This window comes from Saccostrea echinata, unplaced genomic scaffold, assembly GCF_033153115.1.
Source record: "Saccostrea echinata isolate AGI-Se365-2 ecotype Australia unplaced genomic scaffold, CSIRO_AGI_Sech_v1 ptg000056l, whole genome shotgun sequence".
Taxonomy (NCBI): Eukaryota; Metazoa; Mollusca; class Bivalvia; order Ostreida; family Ostreidae; genus Saccostrea; species Saccostrea echinata.
Window position 1 is genome coordinate 19,433,474 of NW_026889805.1, and position 17,831 is coordinate 19,451,304.

Here is a 17,831-nt window from a genome sequence, read left to right on the forward strand (position 1 = left end):
CATGTACAGACACAAAATATCATGCTTCTGTCAGACAGATTGACTAATTTCCAAGAAAACCCACAAAGAAGACCACTGGTAAGAGTACAACAAAAACAAGTAAAATTAAATATGTGTTGATAAAAAGTGTGTCAAAAATGTCAAAGAATGCAAAAACGATTGGTGTTACTTATTTATAGCCTTGTTATTCATGATGTATAAATACTTTTTGATCATTGGCTTGAATGTACTTTTTTCAATGAAATATTTATGATATAATTTTCATCCCCCATTGGTATCAGTTTGATGCCAACGCTTCCTGTTATTGCAACATAAATGAACTTCTGCTTTGCGGACAAAATAGGATTTTTTTTTGTTCTGAGTACAGGGAGGCTTCAACAATGAATTATCATCAGATCATGGCATCCTTGGCTTTTCATTATGCTATGTCAAACTTCATACATCACTGGCAGTGCACCAGATGACCTTCATCAAGATGGGGGAGGCTAGAAAAATAAATTTTCTGCAGCAGCTTGTTTCATTCACAAATATCAATGACAAATTTCCTCTTTTTGATATATTTACAGCCATGTTCATGATGCTGAAAATTCTGCATGCCTGATACAGGCTTATATTATCAAGGAGGGTGAATTCTTTACTGAAGAGTTACTTTAGAAGTTCTGAAATTTTGCCAGGTGAATTGAAATTTGGCTAAGGATGGGAAGTGGTAGCGATTAGCAGCATGTGTTTCCGGAAGCATTTTTTGACGTCAGTACCATGTTTGCTTGAGAGATAGCAGCTGTTTTGTCTAAAACTTCAACATCAATAGTGCCCCCATCAAAATCAAGCTCAAAATTCTCAATGCTCTGTCTTCCATTTTTCAAATTTGTATGAAGCATTCTTATCTTTTTCTGAATTATTGCAACGATGTGGAGGCTTATGTCTGTGTGCTATGCATGATGCAGCAAATTCCTCAGATAAAAAGATTCATACATCAATATTGTTATGCTTATTTATCACATATATACAAATGTACATCTTTTAAATTTTTTAAATGGAAGTTAAAAACAGATTATAGACAAAATATGAAGCAAAATATCATAACATTAGTTATTTGTAAACTCTGATCCACATAATTTTAATTCTACAACTTGGAGTCATGCCATTGATGAATGCAATATCATTTCATTTACAGATGAATTCTTATGAAATCTAGATAAACCTGGAAGAATGGAGGAAGTCTATGGGGGCAGAATTTGGCAGGAGTTTCCAGCAATAAAGCTCACTTCCTGTTGCCTCACAAACCGATTCCATTCATCCTGCCAGCTTACATTTTCATATACATAGGAAGAAAACAACGGAAAAGAATAAAGTGCAAATAAAATATATGGCCTAAAAACATCAGAATGCATCAGATTCTTTAAGCCAATCCCTTTTTGCTGCCAATAGTATGTTTTGAGATTTATTTCGTCGTAGGAGGTAGCTAGTAATCTTTACTCTACTATTCACTTTTCTGAAGATGAGTGGGTTACAAAATCATTGCAGATAATTATAACCAGTAGGTGTGGTATTACCACAAAATATTCCTACTCACTTAGGACTTCAGATACTGAACAAAGAATCGGCAACAATAGTACAGAAAAATATCACTGCCTCTGCAAGAAGCATTTATATTTATTTCATTTAGCTCGAAATATTGCAGAGTACTAACTGATATTTTCTGCATACAAGATTAAACACTGAAAAAAATTTTTATCCTATACAGTCACTTTCTCTTATGTTTCAGGAAAAAAGCTGAAGTGCAGCATTTTAAAAGTTGATGATAATTACAACTATGCATAGGAAATGTGTCAAGTGATTTCTATACCCTCAGTGCACCAGTGGATCTGAACCCCTGCTCCAGATACATCTAAATTATCTAAGTAATGATTCTTTACTTATTTTCTCTCACTTTTTCAACAGAGGCTAGGAAAATAAATACTCTTCCTTGTACATGAGACACATACCTGATAAGTAAACCTGAATACCTTTTCATCTGATGTAATGTGATAAGAGGATACAGCCATTTTCTCTACATGCTTGTGATAAATGTTTTATGCTAGGTTGAAGTATTTGTTACCCTTGTTACATTAGTTATTGTGTCAGAGAGATGTATGTTCCGTGCCTGGTTGTAAGAGTACACAGTTCCCAAGACCTTACAGTAGCCAATTTATTGGTCAAGATAAAATGTCAACAGAAATAAAAATGTTGATAGTTATAAGACTACGCAGGAAAAGTTTAATATATTTTCCAAGTTTAACTGTAATAATTTTACATTAAAAATGTATGATAAGAATCCATATCTGAATTTATTGACCTTCAAATTTCAGCACGAAAACTCAATAAAACTGCAATACTGAATGCATCCCACTGCATGATTGATTAAATAACTGCACCAACTTTAAAGCATGATTTCCAAATCAAGTATAAAATAAAAGCAAATATTGAAATTACTCCATAATCTAAAAGATAAAAATCAAAGTTTATGCCAACTTGAAACAGCCTATGGTTTTTTGAATGAAGTTGGCAAAAAGATTCGGGCATACCCAAGTGTACTGAGTGCCCTCTCATTATCCTGACCATAGTAAACATGTTTACAAAACATGATATGGCTATTGATCATATGTCAAGAAATCTCATCATCATCTTGTGGTTTGTGGTCGTCTTGACCATGACAGTGGAGAAAAACTGTAAAATGTATTGGCTTCTGAGAACATTATGTAGATAATGCTCCTCTCTACTGTCTACTATCTTAACCTCCTATCTGCCTGCATGCAATTATTCACACCGATTAATTAATAACCACTTCCTGTAAATATTCCCCCAATTCATTGCTCATCCTGCAATTTTTGCATATTTACTGAAAAGTCAATGCTGTTTTGATTTCTACCATTCTATAACATGAAAGAGTTTGTTCACCGATTGCTCTGATCTAAATTTTTTTTTATCCTCCCATCCCCTTCTTGATTATCAGCAATGTCTACTTTTTATTGGTCACAATTTAGACTAGGTCAAACATGTGTTTGTACCAGTTTTTGTGTCTAGTATATAGCTAAAAGTGCAACACTAAGCAAAACTTTAGGATTAAATTAAATAGTGTGTTTTTACCTCTCTCAGTTAGAATGACAGATTTCATTACAAGATGTTTACAATTACAAGATGTTTACAGTGAAGAAGAAAGTAATAATACACAAAGGAATGCATGTTTGTATGTAAAATTCTGTACCTAGTATCTGTACCAGATTGTATTCAGAGAAATATGAAAACTAGTGGCAATCTAGGCTTTAAATAAACCCCTAATTTTTTAATTGCTGCATCTAATGTTTCTTCATTAATAAGTTAAGAAGCTGACACAAATTATCACCTTTTCTGCCAGTGACCTTGAAGTTGCCTAAATGACCTGGTCAAGATAAGGTCACATACTAGGGTCATAATCAATCCCTGTATCTAGATTGAGCTTCCAATACTTTTCCATTACAAGATACAGCCAGGACAGAAATCATACAAGGCAAGGAAGAAATTTTTTCCACAAGTGACTTTGAAGTTGCCTAAATGACCTAAGTCAATGTCAAGGTATATCCTTAGGACATTAACCTTTGTGTAAAGTATGAACTTCCAACATCTCTCCATTAGAGAGTTTGGGAGCAGAAAAGGATTATATACTTTTCCATACCTTATATACCTTGGGTCAAGGCCATGATATACCACCCTTCCCCCAGGTCACAAGCAAACTTTGTTTCAAGTATGAGCTTTCAAAGTTTCTCCATTTTAAGATGTCCCCATGACAGGAATTGTACATTTTTCTGCCAGTGACCTTAAACTTGCACAAATGACCTTGGGTCAAAGTCATGACACATCCTCAGGTAATACATGTAATCTTAGTGTAGAGAATACCTCCAATGTTTTTCCATTAGAAAGTTATCGAAAAATGTTTTACACTTTTTATACCAGTGACCTTGACATTATCCGAATGATCTTGAGTCAAGTTCATTACACCCTTAGGTCATAAACAATCTTTGTGTCAAGTATAAGCTTTTGCATCACAAAGTAATGGTCTGGACATGATTGCATGGACAGACAGATGAACAAGGTGATTTCTGTACACCCCCTCGAACTATCCCATGTTTGCAAGGGATATAAAATTTAAGGGCATTCAGTATCTGAATCCTTTGAAGAAATTGAAACTGGAGCTGGTATTAGAGTAACTTGAACTAATGTTCACCAGTAAGAAAGATAACTGATGTTTAAGATCCTTTGTATGGTAACGGATGGCTGCTATACTCAGTTGGTATTATGGAAATCTCTTAATCTAATGAGATATTTATATCTGTTGTTTTTGTGGATGACAATTTTTTTCTGCATTACAAGATGGTATACCTTAATGTATTAAAGGTCTTTTGGCAGAAATATATCAGAATATTAAATAAAAGGATTTAAAACATGTTCTTTTTAAATTTTGTCTGTCTGTCCAGTGTCCATGCAATCATGTCCAGAACAAAAATGAATGCATCCGCCCTTGTCAAAAACCCCTTTGTCTGTCATCACAATGTGACCTTAATGACAACCTTGTATAAACATTGTGACAAATTCAATGTCAAAACATACAAGTTAAACACCAAATCACAATTTGTGACATATCAACATGCCATAGTTAGGTGACTGAGATCCGAGTGAAAAAATGAAGATACTTCTGTGACAGGCATCTGCATGCTATTAGGTTCAAATTCATACTGATCATCATGGTTCACATTATTTGTTATACAATCCTGACATTTGAGCATAATTTGAGTCTAAGACATGGAACACCTTCAGGTCATGAGCAACAAAATAACAAAATTTGATTTCTTTTCAATCAAGAATTCGAAAGCATGACCTTAAGTAGACAGATAGATAATCATGGCAAAAGAAACTCTCCCCCATTGAAAAGAGGCATATTTTTTTCTTTCATGCTCTCCAATCAGGTAATAAAGATCCAGCAACTGAGGCTTACCTCTTTACTTGGTACACATAATGGTGTTCCAATTTTGACAAAGCCTGCTTCGACTGACACCCCTACCACAATGGGATCTCTAGAATTAAACACATATTGAGGCAGCACTCGAAGTTTGCAGGGAAACACTGCTATATGTCTGAATTCATCTTGTCTCTTTTTCTTCACTTCGTCTCTAAAAGCCATGAATTTATCAAATAAATGGTAAATAATGTCCGCTGTAAAGATTTTCACTCCTAAGCTGTCCGCCATTTCTTGAGCTTCCCTCTCTACCCGTACATCAAATGCAAGAATCACAGCATATCTGAAAAAAAACAACAAATATTTAAAACTTAGATTGTGTACTGTAAAAATTTAAAATTTATTTGTGTCATTAATTACGTGAATTACAAGCAAAAGCCATAAACATGGAGGTTATTTTTGCTATACCAAGATATTGCAATATTAAATCTACCCGGTATTAAAAAAAATGATGTGTTTGTGAAACACTGATGCCCCCATATGGCAGCTTATGTCGAAGGTTAAAGTTTCTCAAATGCAATTCAAACTCCAAGGTCATGCAAGATCAAAAATGTTGTTACCCAAAGAAAGGACCTGTGTCAATGAATATACCTGGTAAATACCTGGTTAAGCCCAAGTACCAACCATTCAAAAGTTATGGTCAAGGTTAATATTTTCTAAAAGTGGGTCAAACTCCAAAGTCAAGGTCAAGGGGTCAAAATTAAAGGTATGCAGGTGAAGACCTTGTTATAGGAAATACACATGCAAAATATAAATGCCCTAGAACCAACTGTTCAAAAGTTATGGCGAAGGTTAAAGTTTTTCAAAAGGAGGTCAAACTCCAAGGACAATGTCAAAATTGTTGGTATCCAAAGGAAGGTCTCGTCACAAGAAATATACCTGTAAAATTTGAAAGTCCTAGTACAAACTGTTCAAAAGTAATGGCCAAGGTTAAAGTTTTTTAAAAGTGGGTCAAACTCCAAGGGCAAGGTCAAAATTGTTGGTATCTCAAGGAAGGGCTTGTCACAAGAAATATACCTGTGAAATTTGAAAGTCCTAGTACTAAATTTTCAAAATTTATGGACAAGGTTAAAGTTGGGTAAATTTTCACAAAAGTGGGTCAAACTCCAAGGTCAAGGTCAAGAAGTCAAATATGTTGGTACTCAAAGGAAGTTCTTGTCACAAGGAATACTTGTGACATTCATATTTTCAAGAAAAACAAACAAAATCAGAATAAGGTAGGAAAAACATTTACCTAAACATTACAAGTGGCTTAATATTCAGCACGTTTCAGGATGACACCTACTGGTCATAAAGCAGTATCTTCGTCAAGTAAGAGCTTGTACAATCTATACATCACAAACTCATGATAAGATTATACAAATTTTGATCCCTATGACCTTGACTTGTCAAAATGACTCACACTATCAGGTCATCAAGCCAATAAATCTACAACCACTGCACTGCAAAGTAATGGCCTAAAAAAAGAATTTTACACTTTGTTTCCACATACCATAAACTAGTCCAAATGACCTTGACCAAGAGTCACAACAATACCTTATGCAATAAGCAAACTTTATGACAAATATAAACTTCTACAATTCCTGCAATAAAAAAAAAAATTGTGGCCTGGGCAAGAACTTTTTCCTGATTCCAGTGAACTTCACCAAACTACCTTGGTCAAATCACATCATACCCTTGGATCATAACTTTTTATACTAGCCATAGGCATGATTATGAGTAGTAATAACACAACCTCTCTGACAGACAACCTCTGTATCAATCATAAACTTCTAATGTTTCCCCATTACAAATGTGTAGTCTATACATGAAGTAGGGACTGTCAACAACAGGTGAGTACCAATAAAAGTGGAGAAGAGAATGTTAGTTGGTGTGAAAGTAACTTTAATTAAGCTTGAACAGTGGGTTGAAATGATTGAAGAGCACAGAGTATTACTTTGCATGCTTGCAAAAAACCCAAGGTTTCACAGATATTGAGTGAAATTACAACAGCAGTGAGTCAACAAAATTTAGTGACAGAGTGTCAACCTGTCATATCAAACACCTGCTGATGAGAAGGAACAAAATTATCTCCAAAATTATGCCACTTCACAAAGTTTTCAACAACTACTTTCACAACTAAACTTTCTTTTTTTTCCACTGCCAACAGAAAAAAAATGCACCCATTGAGTTATGTCATATCCATTTACAGGTTGAAGCTGGCTAATCCTAGCGGAAATACCCAAGAACTCTGACCCGTAATACGAGACAGAGCAGAATCAATAATGTTATTCTGCTGAGGTATCAGAAATCATATAGCATTGTAATGTAGATGAAAGAGCACTTTATCCACACAAATCTGCATCGACAGGATGGAAATGGACTGAGAGCATTTGTCTGTAAGAAATCTGACCCTTGTAATTGATCAATATCCCGCGTCTGATGATGAGGTAAACCCTGATTCCTTTTCCTTAGACATGCTTCTCAAACAAGAAAAGTACATGTTTGACTTTGATTTTAAAAACACTGATCAATTTAAGTTTATCTCTATAAGTTTCAATCACTGACCCTGTATTTCCTTTACCAAACATGCATTTCATTCCAAATCTTAAATATCTCTATTCAATTGATTTTTTGTTTTTTTAATTAGAAAACGCCCTGTTCAGAAAAAAAGTTTTTTCTTATCCATTTAAATGGGACAAAATGAGCAACTTTCTAGTTTCAATTATGTACCAATCTTTTCAATGCAAAGCCATATGATAAATTCCCATGGACTAGTTGTGCTGATATTTAATCAATAAAAGGAAAAAAATCTCTTCACATTAAAATTCCAGCTTCCCCCAAAATGAATGAATTCATTTCCCAATCGAGTAGCATTTCATCATTATCAGACTGCCATATTCTTCAAACGTTTCAAGATTTCAATTATGTGTGAATGAAGTTTTGCTAGCAATTTAATGGCTGTCTTTTCCTGCAATAAAGGAGAGGAAATGCTCATAATACTGGCTCGATTTTTGTATAAGACATGACACCCCAGAATAAAGTGACACCGTTAGACTAAATCTGTGTCAATCAACTCTACTGGCAGAATTTGATGCCATTATCAATGGTTCATCAAAATTTCTGTATACAAGGCTCATGGTTGTAAAGTGCACAGCAATAAAAATGCTGCAGTTTCACTTTTAGAAGTACATTAAGGTGTAACTTATTTATTCTTTTTTTCACTTACTGGCTGTCATGTTCCAACATTACAGATGCTTTCATTATGTCTCTTTTGTGCACTGGACCAATATTAATGCCCGCATACTGAAAGGCAAAAACACAAAGTAAAATGACAATTTCAAAAAGAACATGTTTAATTACTTGCTAAACAGAAAGACACTTGACCTTCATAAAATATATAGTTAATCAAATAGTAGGAGAACATTTTGTTAGAAAGTTGGCGTACAGGAATTTTAGAAGTCCGAAGGAATTCTAGTAGTGCTTCCAGTGAACCAAGAGTGGACGCCTGCACAAACACTCCCCTCTCTGTCAGCTTAATGCTATTCAGAACCTCTTTCAGGGCAGCAGACAGTTCCTCCTGTAAAATAAAACAAGAGGCCCATTGACTACAATGCTCATCTGAGTCACTATGGCCCCTGTTGTTCTATTTCCCATATATTCCTTTATAACGATAAAAATTTGACTTGAACAAACTATATAAATATGACTAATGCCTTTGCTGCTCTTCAGAAATTTTTTTTCCTAAATACTCCTATGTAAAACTTTGATTGCCTATTGTTGCTCCACCCTATCCTTGGGGACATGATTTGAATAAACTTGAATCAACACTTTGTAATGAATTTTTTACTGAAGTTTCAACTCTTCTGGTCAAGTGGTTCTTGGGAAGAAGATTTTTAAAAGTCTTTAAATTTTTACTTATTCTTGAAAGAGGGTCAGGTCCTTCAATGAACAAACTTGAATCTCCTTCACCAAAGATGCTTAGTGGCAAATTTGTTCAGTCTTGGCCCAAAGGCTGTTGAAAAGTTGAAAATGTGAAAAGTTTACAGAGGGACAGAAGAATGCCAGGCAAAATGTGATCAGAAAAGCTAACTTGAACTTTCAGCTCAGGTGAGCTAAAAACTGATAAATGAACAGAAATCTTTTGCTTTAAAATTATTGAAAACATACTGTTGTTCTTGAAAGAAAAAAAAATTATTGTTGGTGTTAAAAAACTCAAATAATATTCCCAAACATTTTAAACTAAAAATGAAATGACTAGAGTAAAAGCCCGGTACTTGTGTACTGTGGGTGATTGATATGACCATCTTTAGTATGTGACCTTAATTAACAGACTGAGCAGAAACAATTTGACTTCTGTGAAGATTTATTGCAGGAAATTTTCCTTTTTTGCAAGGAATTGGTTTTTCTAATGGGATTTTTTGTTGGATAGTACTAGAATAATCATTGTATATGGTGTGATCAATTAGAAAGAATTTCCCTAGAACCCAAAATTGATGATATTCCATTGCTCTACAGGCTGAGAAAAGGCCACATATTACTTGATTATAAAAGAAATTAATATTTCTAAATAAAATGGTGACTACAAAAGAACCCTTCACACACAGCCTGGGAGTGGACCTAATTTCTAAATCTATAACGTGAATAAGAACAGTCAGTCCTTGATTTATGCTTCAATTACTATCAATACATCTTAAAATTGGTGCTCCCTTAAAGAAAATGAAATAAAATACAACCCTGTAATTACAAAAAAGAAAATTTAGTAAAATTTAAAATGATGTATACCTGCTGTAATCATAACTTGGGGGATATTAATGCATGACACACATCAACTTTTTTCCCCACAAACTTTCAATGGACAATTAAGATCCAAATTGATTTTTAAAGCTTTAATAGCAAGGCTATCAGCTGAATCTACACACACCGCACAATTAGTAAATTACACCACAGTTCGTGATTTGTCTGATGGCATAGGATTATATTGGCGACACATACTTTGAGATTTTGGCTACATTTATCAAAAGATGAAAACATAAAACTAACTTAGCTTTACACATTTATTATAAAAGGCAAAAGGTACCCTATTGAAAATCAGTGGTCCCCTTAAACTTCTGATAACATTGTCAATATCCATTAAAAATGAAATAAAAATGACACTGGTATGTAGAATCAAGAACAATGAAGGAATAAAGCCTGCCAAAATACTAGTACAGGTGCAAATCCTTAATGATTCCTAACATCTAGCTGAGTTATAAGCCATCTTATACATTTTGCCAAAGAAATCTAGATATTTGAAATCTTCTTGTAGCACAGACCAAAGTATAACGGTACATATGTACCCACATTATAGGACTAGGTAATTATTGCTTACTCAAGTAAATTTTTTGACAACTTGGAACACCTGCCTGTGTCATCAGATAATATCATCATCACTATATTCAGATAACATCATCATCCTCATATAATACCTGCCATACAAAAATTTCCATCTACAAACTGTTAAATCAATGACTAACATGTATGTATGAATGAATTTTATAAAAAAAAAAATAAAAATACCTGTAAAAATTTGATATTCATGAAAAATTTACACCACCATGAAAATTATGGAAATGATGAATATGTCAAGAATGAAACTGTTCCATATAATGACCACACCCTAGTACATAGAATTTTTCATAATGTAGAACATACATTGATAAACACTTGGTTTAAATTTTGTTCATTCAAAAGAAAACGAGCTTGTATAGCTGTCAAATTGAAATTGATTGTACTATGTCAATGTTTTAGGGGTAAAAAAAAGGTCTCTCGCATGTTTTATCAATGAAACACACACATACATTAATCAATTTAATCAATGGGCTACATTTCCTGCCTTTTTTTTGGTCGATTCGTTCATTCTCATTCACACATGAGTATTTCAGAAAATATCCTGGCCCTAGATTTAAAAAAAAAAGTCAATAATTTGACAGAGTTTAGAGTCACCTGCACTTTTTTGCCAAACATGACCTAGCTTAGTTCATTAAAGCAGGTGCCACTGGCTATTTAGTTTTTGTTTGCAGATTTAAGGGGGCATTCTCATTTTCAGTTTTTGTTTTGATAGAGTACATCAACATAAAAATGTCAATGTGAAACTGAAGTGCATCATTTTGGTTTTCAAGTACAGTTGTGTGCTGGGTCCCCTGAACATCAATGTCACCAAACCATTTTAATATCTAGACCTCCAATGTATTTTCCCTCTCATTATTCCTGATCTGTTCTGGGCTGCTCAGAAAAAAATTGGACTTTGGTATGGAAGCTAGTACATTTTAAAATATTACAGAAAAATGCCTAAACATTTTTACCAAGTTCCTTAACTTTACTTTTTTCCTTTCAATTCCACTGCATCACTTGATTTAAAAAGAAAATTAATTTGTTGACATCAGTGTCACAAGATCTTACACGAGGAAGTGAAATCTTTGTCATCATGTGGTACTGACATAAAACGGCAGTCTTGGGGCAAATGACGAAAAAATTAAGTACAGTGCTCAAAAAAAAAAGCACCTAGCTAGGGTTGGAAAATCATCTGTCTTCAAACAAGTCCCTGAAGGTAAAGCATTGAAAAGATCAATGACTCTAATGTACCAAAGCCCATTAAGGTGCAGATGGCCAAATAACCGAGTAGTACTTTTATCACAACAAATGAGTAAGAACAAAAGAAGTATGAATACTATATAGATGATCCTACAGATACTCTTACGCTATATGACAACAAAGACTTTCCAATGGCTACTTTGACCACAAATAATTTTTTTCAATTTTAGTAATGTGTATTGTACATGTGTAAATGTACTTTTTTCAACAGGGTCATAATTCCACGGAATCACAATATCTGTTAAAATTAAGCGGATATCTTGGATTGTCATTAATATGTCCTTCATGCATTTTAAGTACACTGTCTGTGACAAATTTCTGCAGATAAATTGTGACCGCATCCATAGCATAAATTAATCCCATGCAAAAAACTATGTATGTAGTATTTAAAAGCCTGATTTTTGCAAGGCTTATGATACTGCACTTGGAAGTAACTACACCGTTAGGTAAAACCTATCCTTTATCAAAGGTCTAGAGCATATAATCAGCTCATAATTAAAAATAAAATTTTTCAGTGTATCATTCTTGTTCACACTTTTTTCCCCCATTTCATTTCATTTAATAATATACATAATAAAATTGAAATATTATTTGTGGTCAAAGTATCCACTGGAAAATCTGTATATTATATATTCCTATGTAAAACTTTGATTGCTTATTGTGGCCCCACTCTGCCCCTGGGGGTCATTATTTGAATAAACATGAATCTACACTATGTCAGGAAGCTTTTCTAGACAGACATATAATATGTGATCAGAAAAGTTCACTTGAGCTTTCAGCTCAGGTGAGCTAAAAATTCTCATATCTGTAATAAAACAGACCAGCACTTTCATATTTCAATCCTGCCATCATGAAATTAAAACTGGTACTAATTGTTGTCTTATCTATGTTTTAATTGATACCTTTTTAGTGCATCATCAACCTTATTGGGTTCTATAATGACAATATCTTAGTGCAGCACATTCGACACAATACACAAGTACTTGTTTCTATAATTTTGTGTCTTCATGTTGAATTTTGAGAGCATAAAATCACATCACCACTTCTAAATCAAAAAATAAAAAAACAAAAACAAAACAAACAAGAGGCCCATGGGCCACATCGCTCACCTGAGCACATTGGCTAGGCAAAAGCACAAAAGCACAAATCAGTTCAGTATTGAAAGGGTTACCGGGGGGGGGGGGGGGGGGGGGGGGGGGGGAGGGGGGGATACCTGATGATGCTTCCATGTCAATATAACAAATGGCTTTGTTGTACTTGAGTAAATTTTGAAAAATTTTTCCCATATAATCCTTTGTAAAAATTTGATCCCCCATTGTGGCTCCTCCCTATCCCAGAGGTCAATATTTGAAAATTTGAATCTACACTACCTGAGGATGCTTCCATTTCAATATGACTAAACATAGCTTTTCTGTTCTTGAGAAGAAATATTTTTTCTGCATGTTCTTATGTAAAACTTTCAATCCCCCATTGGGCCCCACCCTACCCCAGGGGTCATCATTTGAACGAATTTGAATTTACACTATCTGAGGATGCTTCCATATCAAAATGACTAAACATGATTTTCAGTTCTTGAGAAGAGGATATTTTCCTATATGTTCCTATGTAAAATTTTCGACCCCCCATTGTGGCCCATCCCTATCCCCGGGGGGTCATCATTTTAACAAACTTGAATTTACACTACCTGAGGATGCTTCCATATCAAAATGACTAATCATGGCTTTACAGTTCTTCATCAGAAGATATTTACCTATATATTTCTATTTAAGACTTTGATCCTCCATTGTGGCCCCGCCCTACCCCAGGGGGTCATGATTTGAACAATCTTGAATTTACACAACCTGAGGATACTTCCAAATAAATATGATCAATCAGGGCTTTGCTGTTCCTGAGAAGAAGATTTTTAAAATTTTTCCTATATATTTCTATGTAAAACTTTGATCCTCCATTGTGGCCCCGCCCTACACCAAGGGGTCATGATTTGAACAAATTTGAATTTTTACAACCTGAGGATGCTTCCACATAAATATGACCAATCAAGGCTTTGCTGTTCCTGAGAAGAAGATTTTTTAAAGATTTTTCCTATATATTTCTATGTAAAACTTTGATCCTCCATTGTGGCCCCGCCCTACCCTCGGGGGTCATGATTTGAACAAATTTGAATTTTTACTACCTGAGGATGCTTCCATATAAATATGACTAATCAGGGCTTTGCTGTTCTTGAGAAGAAGATTTTTTAAAGATTTTTCCTATACATTTCTATGTAAAACTTTGATCCTCCATTGTGGCCCTGCCCTACCCTCGGGGGTCATGATTTGAACAAACTTGAATCTTCACTACTTGAGGATGCTTCCATATAAATATGACTCATCATGGCTTTGCTGTTCTTGAGAAGAAGATTTTTAAAGGTTTTTCCTATTTATTTCTATGTAAAACTTTGATCCTCAATTGTGGCCCCGCCCTACCCCCGGGTGTCATGATTTGAACAAACTTGAATCTACACTACCTGAGGATGCTTTCATATAAATATGACCAATTAGGGCTTTGCTGTTCTTGAGAAGAAGATTTTTAAAGATTTTTCCTATATATTTCTATGTAAAACTTTGATCCTCCATTGTGGCCCCGCCCTACCCCCGGGGGTCATGATTTGAACAAATTTGAATTTTTACTACCTGAGCATGCTTCTATATAAATATGACTCATCATGGCTTTGCTGTTCTTGAGAAGAAGATTTTTAAAGGTTTTTCCTATATATTTCTATGTAAAACTTTGATCCTCCATTGTGGCCCCACCCTACCCCTGGGGGTCATGATTTGAACAAACTTGAATCTACACTACCTGAGAATGCTTCCACATGAGTTTCATCTTCCCTGGCTCTGTTGTTCTTGACAAGAAGATTTTTAAAAGATGCTATTAATTTTTCACTAATTCTTTATTATCTCCCCTTGAAAGAGGGCATGGCCCTTCATTTGAACAAACCTGAATCCCCTTCACCCAAGGATACTTTGTGGCAAGTTTGGTTGAAATCGGCTCAGTGGTTCTTGAGAAGAAGATGAAAATGTGAAAAGTTTACGACAACAACGACGCCGACGCCGACAGACAACGGACAAATTTTGATCAGAAAAGCTCACTTGAGCCTTTGGCTCAGGTGAGCTAAAAACAATACTTAGGTATGCCTGTAATGATAAATATGAGTAATAATAAATCAAGTTACAGCTATGAAATAAAGAAGGAAAATTTCAGCAACCCAGCGAGATGACCTTGACTGACCTTGTAATACTCCACTTCATCCTCCTTCTTGGCCACATACATTGGGAGGCCAGCGAGGGACTTCTCCAGATCCTTGGCAATGATCTTCACCCCCTGGGCAGCCTTTACCTCCTTATGGTGCTCCCAGTTAGACTACAAACAACAAATTTATCTGTTCAATAATTATCTATTCAATATTCAAGTTATATCATTATTTGGTGATAAAACTTTATTTTCATTTCAAAGACTATAGCATGTGGTTTATTTACAAAATTCTTCCTCCATTTTGTCTTTCTGTGTGATGTAAGTTTTTTCACATTTTTTAACTCTCATAAAAGCTATGCAAAAAAAAAATTACTTTTGATTTCTACATGTAGCTTTCACTTTGTTTATGTTGTTAAGGCCAAAGGGCTAGTATTTAAGTTCAACATTTTTTTTTAACTACAGGCACCTGTAAACATTAGCAATCATAAACACATAGTATAGGTTTTAATTAACTATTCATTACTTCTGATCTTACTACAGCACCCCAATCTCGGAGAAGCCCTTCATCTGTCACAGGGACTATGTTAATGCCACTTATGCATTTCTAGTCAAGTCTTTAACCATGAAGTTTATGCCTGTTTACCAAAACTCTTTACCGTACAACGATAAAAAAAAATCACAAAACTTTACATTCAAACAGATTTCATTGTGATCTACTGCAAAAATATATAAATGATCCTATCAGATATACATTTAAATTGGAATTTAACACATCTCAATAAACAGGATGTGTATCAACTTCTAACTTTTGCATATTTTTTCAAATTTTATACAGTGCTAAAATATTTTTAAAACCTCTCTTATTTCTAATCCTGAATCAATAAATATTTAAAACCAATTTCTTCTTTTATCAAATTCAATTAAAAGTAAAGAAAAGCAGAGAAATGTAGTATCTAGCACCAAACTGCAGTGACTTTTCATGACAATTTTTTTTTTAAATTGGCTCTTACATTTTACAAATTAAGATAAAATACATACATGTAACATTGCAGAAAGAATATATAACCCTAATCAATATTACGGTACTGAAAATTATCTTATATAATAAATAAGTATAATTAAATTGAATATGTTTTTGGGCTTATAATCATGCATAAAAATACTTTAAATCAGTTTTCCAGATTTTCTAGTAATTCTTGCCATTCATTGTAAAAATCTTCTAATTTTCTCTTACTACAATATAGAAATTTTTAAATATACAGTTTTCCCTTAACATTTTCTAAAAACAATAAAATTCAAATTACATTCACAACTATCTTGTGCCCAAGGTTGAGAGTTGCTTTAATGTCATCTAATTTGGAATTGAAGTTTTTTTTTACTAAACAATCATATTCCCCATATACACTAAACCAGATTCCAAGTGTAAAGAATAAACCATTAGACCATTTTACTGGTAAACTAACTGGAGGAAAATTCTACAGCTACCCATCCATATGGCTCTGTTTTAATTAGATTGATCTTTAAACCTGAGCAAATTATTTAAAACTTTGGATGATCCTCAATACTTCAAAGCCCGATTTTTCATCACTTAAGAAACAAGTGGTGTCATCTGCTAATTAACTGACTGATTTTAAATTCTGTTTTATTGATTCTTATACCGCGCGAATACTTTTGTTTGATCTGATTGCAGTAGTCATTAATTCAACACATTAGATAAATAGATAAGGTGATAAAGGGCATCCTTGTCCAACATCTTGAGAAATCTTGAAAAAGGAGGAGAAATACCCATTATTAATTAATCAACCTGTAATGCCCAAGTATACGATACATACCCATTGCCATAACCCTTTACCAAATCCAAAAGTTTCTAATACTTAATCTAAATATAACCATTCAACTGTGACCAAAGGTCACAAGGACAGTAACCCTACTGACATGAGCAAAATGTCGAATCTCTAACTCTTACAGTTCTCAAGACAGACAGACAGACCGGAAGTAAAGTGATCCCTCTGCAGGCATCAAAACACATGAAGCAATGATCAGTTCTTTAAAATCATTTTTAACCTTTGAAATGTGTGTGCATATGTCAAGCACTGTTTAGATCATGTTATATGTATCATGTGATAACACCTTAAAGATATGAGTTACATACACACTTTATTTTCTAACTGTAAGTCTCTTTGCATCAATATGATCATTTAATGAACAAGCATTCTGAGTATTGCATATGCAATACTAGTCCCCTACCCGCAAGTGTAAACTGGTTCCCCTTATAAATTAAAAAGGCCATAATTTCATCAAAATTCACTGAATCAAACAAATGAAAACTTGATCTATAACTCACACACCAAAAATCAGCACAATGTCTGCAAGTGTTTAGGGAAAAAACGTGCAGAATTCCTAGTGGGAAATCTGGTTATCCTTAAAAATTTAAAAATGCTGTAATTCCATCAAAAATCATTGAAGCAGAATGAAATACAAACTTGATCTGTAACTCATCAAGGTACATTCACACATCAAAAAGCAACCCAATATCGGCAAGCATGTAGAAAAAAAGTGCAGAAACCAAGTGGGACAGACAGATGGAGGGACAGATGGACAGACAGAAGGACAGATGAGGAGGAAACCTATAGTTCCCTCCAGTTTCACTGATAGGAGACTAATAAAGGTCATATGTGTGAGGACACAGTCATACAATTGTCACATATGTTGTTGAAAGGAATGTTGTTTTCCAATGTTTTTCTTGCCTTATTATTTAACATTTAAACATCAGATTTCTGCATTCTTGAGCAATGATTAGCTAATACAAAGTAGCTTACATCAATAATTAATACCACATAAGCAGAACTTTTAGTGAGGATTTCAATTTTGACTTTATGAGCTAGTGTGTTGAAGTTTCTAAAATTGAATATTGTATTAATTCTTTCTGAATAGGAGGTAAGACTTATCTTTCATG

At 34.1% G+C, this 17,831-nt stretch overlaps 2 protein-coding genes across 2 annotated transcripts in view; both read right to left on the reverse strand.

Moving 5' to 3' along the window:
- The window catches only part of LOC133173001 (protein sprouty homolog 2-like), a 279,783-nt gene that overhangs the window by 19,503 nt on the left and 242,449 nt on the right, over nt 1–17,831 (reverse strand). The gene's annotated exons all lie outside the window — the stretch shown is intronic.
- Nucleotides 1–17,831, reverse strand: part of LOC133172996 (eukaryotic translation initiation factor 5B-like) — a 73,920-nt gene that overhangs the window by 11,941 nt on the left and 44,148 nt on the right. The window contains exons 20-23 of the mRNA XM_061307865.1: nt 14,912–15,043; nt 8,457–8,588; nt 8,238–8,314; nt 5,009–5,312 (exon numbers count right to left, since the gene is read on the reverse strand). Of these exons, the coding sequence (XP_061163849.1) occupies nt 5,009–5,312; nt 8,238–8,314; nt 8,457–8,588; nt 14,912–15,043 (645 nt within the window). The remainder of the gene's footprint in view (nt 1–5,008; nt 5,313–8,237; nt 8,315–8,456; nt 8,589–14,911; nt 15,044–17,831) is intronic.